Source organism: Merops nubicus, unplaced genomic scaffold (assembly GCF_000691845.1).
Source record: "Merops nubicus isolate BGI_N331 unplaced genomic scaffold, ASM69184v1 scaffold34892, whole genome shotgun sequence".
Taxonomy (NCBI): Eukaryota; Metazoa; Chordata; class Aves; order Coraciiformes; family Meropidae; genus Merops; species Merops nubicus.
This window is the reverse complement of record NW_008594923.1, coordinates 3,409-11,847: the sequence shown is the minus strand read 5'-3', so window position 1 is coordinate 11,847 and position 8,439 is coordinate 3,409. Positions and strand designations below refer to the sequence as shown.

The following is an 8,439-nucleotide window of genomic DNA, read 5'->3' as shown; positions in this document are numbered from 1 at the left end:
CCCCCCCCACAGGGGCCGCCCCGGGGGAGGGGCTTGTGGGGACACGGCCACCCCCCCGGCTGCCACAGGCAGGACTCTGCTGCTGCCCAGACCTGTTCCTGCAGAGAACTGCTCTGCACCACCCCCCGTGTGCCAGCAAGCCAGAGAGCTCCTGCCCCACGGCCCCACGCCCAGCCAGGCCCCTGCTCATGCCCAGGGCACGGGGGCTGTGGCGAGGGGTGACCTACCATGAAGAGAGGGGGGTCCCTGGCGTGCGGGTGGAACCCCTTCTGGCGGCAGGAGCAGATCTCCTGCAGGCCGTGCTCTGTCAGCCTGAAGAACCCCGTCCTAGGACGAACACACACAGGCTGTGGGATGCTCCTCTGCCCACCCTGTGCCCCCAGAGCCGGCTCTTCTGGAGAGAAACTCCCAGTGTGTGACCTGACATTTAATCCCCACACCAGGGATCTGACAGAGGAAGGGTTGTGGCAAACAGGCCTTCAACACCTCCTGAAGAGGCTGGACCCCACAGAGTGGTGGGGTGGGAAGGGACCTCTGGGGATCATCTCATCCCACCCCTGCCCCAGCAGCTCACCCCCAGCAGGGTGCCCAGGGTCACAGCCAGGAGGGTTTGGGATCTCTCCAGAGCAGGAGACTCCACAGCCTCTCTGGGCAGCTGCTCCAGGCTCTGCACCCTCACCCCAAAGAAGTTTCTCCTCCTGCTCAGGTGGCACCTCCTGGGTTCCAGCTGGTGCCCCTAGTCCTTTTGCTGTGGGAAGGGCTCTCCCCACCCCACCCCCTACTTACTCCTGGTATTTTGGAGAGCACACGATAGCGATGGACTCGGGCAGCATCATCTGGTAGGAGCAGTGGGTGTGCAGGTCGACGCTGGAGAGGAAGGCTGTCTGCGTGGGGTGTGTCTGCAGCAGGGGACAGGAGACAGCAAGTCACAGCAGGGCTGGAGAACGAGTCCAGAGGGACCACACCCACCCAGAGGAGGTTGTAAGAGAGGAGACACAGCCCTGGGAAGGCACAGAGGACACACGTGCACACGGGAAGGGGTTCTGGATTGGCCCAAAACATCTGCTCCTCTTTGCCATTTGGAGGAGCTCTACGTTTCTGGCCATATCCCACAGGAGGTCACACCTGAGGCACAGAGCTGTCCTTGCTTTCACACGTGTCTCCCCACAGGGTGCTTCACACCCTGGGGCACAGCCCCACGGGAACCTACCCCTGCCAAGGCTCTCCAAGAGACCACAGTCCATAAAGATGCTCAAGGGTTGCACGAGCCATGATTATTGCATGATTATTTGTGCTTGGGTCAATGCCAAGCACAAATCCAGGCTGGGGGTGCAGGGCTGGAGAGCAGCCCTGGGGAGAAGGCCCTGGGGGTGCTGGGGGTGAGGAGCTGCCCAGGAGCCCCCCACCGCCTGGGCTGGCCCCCCAGCAGCGTGGGCAGCAGGGCAGGGAGGGGATCCTGCCCCTCTGCCAGCTCTGGGAGACCCCCCTGCAGTGCTGGGGCAGCTCTGGAGTCCTCAGCACAGCAGAGCCAGGGAGCTGCTGGAGCGGGGCCAGAGGAGCCCCAGCAATGCCCCGAGGGGGGAACCCCTCTGCTGGGAGCCCAGCAGGAGAGAGTTGGGCTGGGGCAGCTGAGAGGAGAAGGCTCCAGCTGGGGAGACCTGCTGGGGGCTGCCAGGGGCCTGTCAGAAAGCTGGGGAGGGACTTTTGAGCAGGGGCTCTTGGGACAAACACCTTGTTAGGTGTTTTTTTTCCAAGACCAGCAGAAAGGCCAAAGGGATTCTTGAGGGTCCCCGAATGTTGCAGGGCTGTCACCAAAGAGTTAACCCCAGAAGCAGACACCCTGCACCTCTCGGGCACATGCAGCAGGCATTTATTTGTCAGATCCTGTGAGGCAGCTGCTGCTTGCCAGAGGTTACCCAGCAGCACCAAAGCTGTCCCTTGGCACTGCTCTGGGTGCCGAGGGCTCCATGGGCCAGCGAGGGCTCTGGACTGGCACAACCCAGCAGAGCAGCTCAGAGCTGGCTGTGGAGAGACCCCCCCTGAGGAGCTCGGGGTGTCCCCACGGTGCATCTGGAGCTGGGGTGCCTCTGGATGAAATGGGAGCTTTGCACTCACCCCCAGTTCAGAGGGAGCTACACGCAAACCAGGTCTGGGTTCCTGCAGCTCTGAGAGTAGGGGCAGCAGAGGGAGAAATCCAACCAGGAGATGCTGCTAGCCTGCCAACAGCCAGGGCTTGCCCAAGACCTGACAGGGATCGAGGGCTGCATGGCCACTAGAACTTGGTCACCCTGTTTCGGGGCCCTTTGGCTGCCTCTGTTGTGCTCTTGCCCCCAGGTCAGACTCGACCAGGGCAGTGCTGAGTGGGTTCCCTCTGAGTGAGTGGGTTTGCAGTCAGGGACCCTCCCCCTGGATCAGACACTGCCCAAGGAAACCCCCCAGAATCGAGTGAGCTCTCACCCCCCCCACTTCAGTAAGTGAATGTTTCCTCTGGACACATCCTAGAGCGAGCCCTTGCCCTGTCTGGGTGAGTGACCCCCTCCTGGGGTCCTGCGTGGGAGGTTTTCCCTTTTCTGAGGCAGGGTGCACAAATTCTGGTTCAGCTTTCTAGAAAAGAACATTCCTAAAACTTAGAACTTGTTGTGCATGACTATATTTCCCCCTGACATTCAAACCTGCTCATTTCCTTTGGCCTGTTGGAGTGCTCAGTCATTTTTGGTCTCAATAAATCCACGTTTTGGGGGCGCTACTGCTGCCTGTTCTGCCGCCGCCTGCGTGGCCCCGTGTTGCCTCCTCCAGGAAATTCCCTGCTCCAGGCACCCCCTCCCCTGTGGCCAGTGGGGCTGGGCAGCAGGACTCACGTGGATCCAGCCCAGGGTGACGAGGCCGTGCTGGTCCTGGCTGAGGAAGAGCTCCTCCTCACTCTCTGTGTTGCAGTAATCGGGGCCCCCGTGCTGCTTGGGAACGATGACGTGGGTTATGGTGAACTCGTTCCTCATCTGCAAGGCAGCACAGGGAGCACGTCACCCCCGACACCCCCGGGCAGCAGAGGCAACTTCAACAGCCTGGCAACACTCAGCCCCAGCCCCAGCAGCGGGCAGCAGCTGCTCTGGAAACAAGCCCCCGGATGCGCCCACCTCCACGTTTTGAGGTCACAGAGTTGGGAGTGGCAAGTTCCTGGTGAAGGAGCCACAGGATGGTTCCAATCTGTGGGTTTCTCTTTCGTTCCCCCTGCCGTGCAGAGCACCCACAAGAGCTTGGGGAAGTTCTGGACACCCACTGAAGCAAATGTCTCCACTTACTAGGAGATGACACCTCATAATGAAACCAGCACCACGTGTCTGGAGGCAGCTGGACTGCAGAGAGCTGCTCCATCAAACAGCTCCAGTTCTGGGCACTTCTGCAAAGCAAAGCAGCCCCAGGCACCTCGGGGGAGACAGGCTGGAGACACACAAACCCTCTGGGCAGAACTGACTGTCCCCAGTCAGCACTTGCACAGCCCTGTCTGGGTGAGGGTCCTGCTGCTACCAAAGATACTCTCACGCTGCCAGGGCTGCCAGGGGCCTGCCAGCAAGCTGGGGAGGTTTTTGAGCAGGGAGAGTTGGGACAGGACAAGGGGGGATGGTTTGAAACTAAAAGAGGGAGATTGAGACAGAAGAGAAGGAAGAAATTTTTGACTTTGAGGGTGGTGAGCCCCTGGCCCAGGCTGCCCAGAGAGGTGGTCACTGCCCCATCCCTGGCACCATCCCAGGTGAGGTTGGATGGGGTTTTGAACAACCTCCTCTGGTTGCAGATGTCCCTGCTCCCTGCAGGGGGGGGTTGGACTAAATGATTGTATGATCAAGGTTGGAAAAGACCTCTAAGATCAAGTCCAGCCATCAAGCCAGCACTACCACGAGCACTAAACCACATCCCACAGTGCCATGTCTTAGATGAGCTCTATGGGTCCCTTCCAACACAACCCATCCTCTGGTTCTAGTCTGTGATGTCACCAGAGCTGCTGGTCACCAGCCATGTGAGTGCTTGAGGCAGGCACCCAGCAGAGAGCCCTCAAGGGGAGACAGGAGAAGCTGAACACTCCTGGGGACTCAGTGGCTGGCACTTCACCCAGCGTGAGGAAATGCTGCTGTGAAAGGGAGCAAAAGGAGAGGCAGAGGATCCCTAATGCCCACGTGAGAGCCTGGTGCTCACTGGAACTGCCCTGTCACCTTCTGTGGCAAGAACCAGGATCCTTGAGCCATTTCCAGAGCTGTGCCACACCTTGATGAAAGGTCCCTGCACCACTTCCAGGCTCTGAGTTGGGATTGGCACCTTACCAGCTTGCCACAGAGGATCCCACAGGTCTCCACGCCCCGGATCGTGTTGGCATCAGCCAGCTGGAGGAATTTCTGGCAGAGCTCCCTGGGGACAATGACCTGGCGAAGGACATCCATGCTGGTGGCTGTGGGGAGAACAGGAGCACAATGAGCAGTGGCAGGGGGGACATCAGCTCAGTACCTGAAGGGACTAGGCTAAGAAAATTCACCCTGGAGACATTAAATGCTCCAGTGTCCACCCCCAGAACAGCAGTGACAGCTGAAGTCCTATGGGTCCCTTCCAACAGACACACACTAGTTCTTTCAAAAGAGGGACATGTAGACCTCTAGCAGGGTGTTAAAACCCAAGGCTTTTGTTAGAGGATATCATAAACACTTCAAAAATTTCATTTAAAGGAAGATGGTCAACAACCAGTCCTTTGGAATTCAGTATTTTGGAGCCATATTTTGGCAGAAGAGAACTGAGCTCAGCCTGAATTCCCAGCTTGGATCTAGGAAAGCCAAATAGGCTGTAGACTCCAGATCAGCACCTGGCCTGGGGGGGCTGATTCCCAAGAGGAGACAGTTCCCCCCAGTCCTGCAGACTTGTGCTGCACAAGAGGGAGAACATCCAGTGTTTTGGAAGGCTGAACACCCCCAAGGGATGGAGCCATGACCAGATCCTCCCGAGAGCCTCCCAGACAGATCAGCTCCTGGGCCGTGTTTGGCTGAGCCCCAGCTCACCCCAGAGGAGCACCCCGAGGTACTAACTGTGTTCTGTGCTCCCCAAAGCACTGGGTTTCAAAGATCTGTCCACGACAGGAGGTTTGGAGGAGCCAGACCCCGCTGACAGACTGGCAGGGGGAACTGGAGAGCTGGGAACCTTTGGGGTCAGCTCAGTCGGGGGCTTTTCCACGCCGGGGATGAGGGGTCCATCCAGAGACTCAGGACTGGGCTCTGGCTTCCCAAACTCCTGCACGACCCTCAGACGTTCCTTCTCCAGCTCCTGCCGCCGGATCATCTCCTCGAAGGCATGAAACTGCTCCTGCTCTGCCTGCTGCTGCTTCATCAGGGCCACCCGGCTCCTCTCCTCCTCCAGCTGCTGCTGCAGAGCCAGGCTGCGTGCAAATGCCTCCTCCTCCTCCTTCTGCAAGCAGAACCAGGCCAGGGGCCCTCAGCAGGCAGGGGAACGCCCCCAGAACCTGCCCCCTGCAGCCCCTCAGCAGCCCCACACCGCTCCTGAGGGGTCTGCAGAAGGGGAGCAGCAAACAGCACACCCTGCAAGGAGGCTTCAGCGTGCAGAACAGAGATCCACACTTCCACCAGCTGGGCCAGGGCGGTGCAGCTGCTGCCATAGCCTCCCCTCTTCCCCAGAAATACAACTCCAGGCCCATTTCCCTCTGTCCTCCCTCTAAAATCACCCTTGTGCACAGCAAAACTGACTGCAGAGTTTCCTGCTCTGCCCACAGAACCCCAGCTCCTTGCCCACGCTGTTGCCAGCTGCCTGCTGAGTTTCTGGATCATAAGACCTAGAGGTCATGTTGGGACAAAGAGAAAAAAGCCCAAACAACTAAACCCCAGTCCCAGCTCAGCCTGCCCCCAGGATGCACAGTGAAAAGAGTGGCTGAGTGTCTTCTGGGGAGCACAGGCCTCCAGTCTCCTCTCACTCACCTTCTGCTCCTGGTACTTAGCATAGTCCTGGGCGTACCTCTTTAACAGCTCCTTCTTGAGCTCTTCAGCTCGGGGGAAGGCTACTTCTTTCAGTTTCTGAAGAGATGAAACAAGAGTCATGAGAGTGTGATAGCCCCAAGGCAGGAAAAACAAGACCCAAACAGATGCAGGAATCAATGGAGCACCCAGAGATTATAAACCATCTGCTGGCTCACGAGGCAGGAAGGGCCAAGCAGCTCCACCACCACGTGTGGACAGGTTGGCAGGCAGCAGACAGGCATGTTGTGCCAGGTGGCAAAGGCAGCCCCAGCCCCAGCTTAGGCAGTGCTTGGGCACTCCTCCTGAAGGGGAGTGGTAGCTTCTTGTGTCTGTGAGCCATCCCCACGGATCCCCTGGCAAATCCCTTGAGGGCCACATTGAGCCACCATGCCTGGAAAAGCCAGGTGGTCTTTGCAAAGCAGGGAGTTGAGCAGGGAAGAAAGGACACCCCAGTGCTCAGTGGAGAGGCACCAGGGCAACCACAGCCAGCCCAGTGCAAGCACAGCGGGGAGAGAACCCCCCAAACCGGGACCCAGGGGGCTGGGGCTGCCTGCTCAGGCTGAGGCTCCTCAGCCTTGGGGTGGCTCACTCACCCCAGAGCCACGGACACCCCCAGGCCATGAGCCCACCCCACTCCTGGCAGCAGGCATGGAGGGCCTGGCCATGCCCCTGCTTACTCTGACTGTCTCCCTCTTCTCGGGTATGACGGCAGATTTGTACTCCGGGTGCTGTGGCAGCTTCTCGATGAAGAGCCTGTGGACAGGGCAGAGAGACCACGTCTCCAAAGCACAGCAGAGAGGGGCAGACAAGTGAGGGGCCTCGTGGGGTCGGATCTGCCACCCCCCCAGGCCCCGTGCTCCCCAGCAGCAGGCCACTCTGCTGCCCTTCTGCAGGAACCCCCCCACGCCGCCCGGGCCCCTCGCTCAGTCCCAGGGGAGCAGCTCCCACAGGATGTTTTCCTTCCACCTGGACTTTGGAGACAATCCTCAGGGACAAAGAGAGTTTGTTTGGAACAGAAACATTAATAAGCTGGTCTAAACCACCGAGGATGCTGGCAGCAGTTGGGGAGGGTCCAGGAGCAGCTGGGGGACTGGGCTGGCTCAGTGACACACCCTGCTCCTGCAGGGGGACGAACAGCCCGTGCAAGAGATGGGGACAGTAACTCACACCAAGGAAAAAGAAAACTCACAGGGAAGCTACAAGCAGGCTCACCATGTCAGCAGCTGCTGCAGCTTCTGCCTCTGTGGCCCAGCCACCCCAAAAGGTCAGGGCAATATTTGTAAATGTAGAAGTTTAGGGCAAAACGTGTGGAAGTGGCACTTGGGGACATGGTTTAGTGGTCATGGGAGTGTTGGGTCGATGGTTGGACTTGAGGGTCTAAGATCCTTGCTTGGAGGATCTCAGAGCTCCTCTCCAACCTTCATGGTTTAGGATTCTAGTATTTCAGGCAGCAGAGTGCTGGGAGGGAAATCAAGAGTGAGCTCATGGTGCTGCCCCCAGCATGGCTCTGAGCAGGTTCATGTTCAGCCTCTCTACAAAGGTGGCAACTGTTCCCCCCTCCCAGGAGCTCTGCAGGACTCAGAGGTGAAGGTGCAGAGCAAGACTACTGCAAGTGGTAGAGCAAGGGAAAAACTCCACAAACACAGAGCAGCTCAGGCTGCCTCAGCTCTGTGAGGCTCCCTGGCTTTGAGACAAGGGCACCAACTGGAACCCAGGAGGTGCCACCTGAGCAGGAGGAGAAACTTCTTTGGGGTGAGGGTGGCCGAGCCTGGAGCAGCTGCCCAGAGAGGCTGTGGAGTCTCCTGCTCTGGAGAGATCCCAAACCCTCCTGGCTGTGACCCTGGGCACCCTGCAGGGGGGTTGGATGAGATGATCCCCAGAGGAACCTTCCAACCCTCCCTGCCCAGCTGCTCAGGGCCAGCTCCCCACGAGCTCAGCCAGGTCCCTGCCTCCCACGAGCCGAGCTTGCTCCGAGCGCCCACCACGCCTGTGTGTGCAGCAAACAAAGGCAGCTGCTTCAGAACCCCGGCCCTCTGGGAAAAGAAAGGGCTTCTGGCAACCCCAGAGGCTCCTGGTTGCCACGGGGAGCGTGAGGATGCTCGTGCCAGGGACTCAGGTCCGCCTGCCGCTGCTGAAGTAGGTCAGTGTGCCGAGGAGACAAAACAAGGCTGTGATCGTTGCCAAGAGCCAGCAGATTAAAATGGAAGGGATTAATTAAGGAGGATTAAGAGCAGATGCTGGCCTGGAGAGGATGGAAAAAGCAGCAGAGACAGCTGGGTTTCCACAAGTCAGGAAGGAGGGGAAAAAGTGGGCAGCAGGATGAGAGGAGGACTCGGGCAGCCAGAGGAAAACTCTGGGAACACTCAGCAGTGGGAGGCTGGGGCTGGAGGCTGGGGCAGGGCAGGAATGGTTCATGCTTCCCCTGATGGCCCAGCTG

General features: G+C 59.0%; 1 protein-coding gene across 1 annotated transcript in view; it reads right to left on the bottom strand.

The window, feature by feature from the left end:
* STAMBP (STAM binding protein) overlaps nt 1-6,755 on the bottom strand; it is a gene marked incomplete at its 5' end in the record, with an annotated part of 7,140 nt that extends 385 nt beyond the window's left edge. The window contains 8 exons of the mRNA XM_008935910.1: nt 52-59; nt 228-327; nt 787-899; nt 2,859-2,996; nt 4,314-4,438; nt 5,064-5,439; nt 5,964-6,059; nt 6,680-6,755. Coding sequence (XP_008934158.1) covers nt 52-59; nt 228-327; nt 787-899; nt 2,859-2,996; nt 4,314-4,438; nt 5,064-5,439; nt 5,964-6,059; nt 6,680-6,755 — 1,032 coding nt within the window. The remainder of the gene's footprint in view (nt 1-51; nt 60-227; nt 328-786; nt 900-2,858; nt 2,997-4,313; nt 4,439-5,063; nt 5,440-5,963; nt 6,060-6,679) is intronic.
* Nucleotides 6,756-8,439: the final 1,684 nt, after the last annotated feature.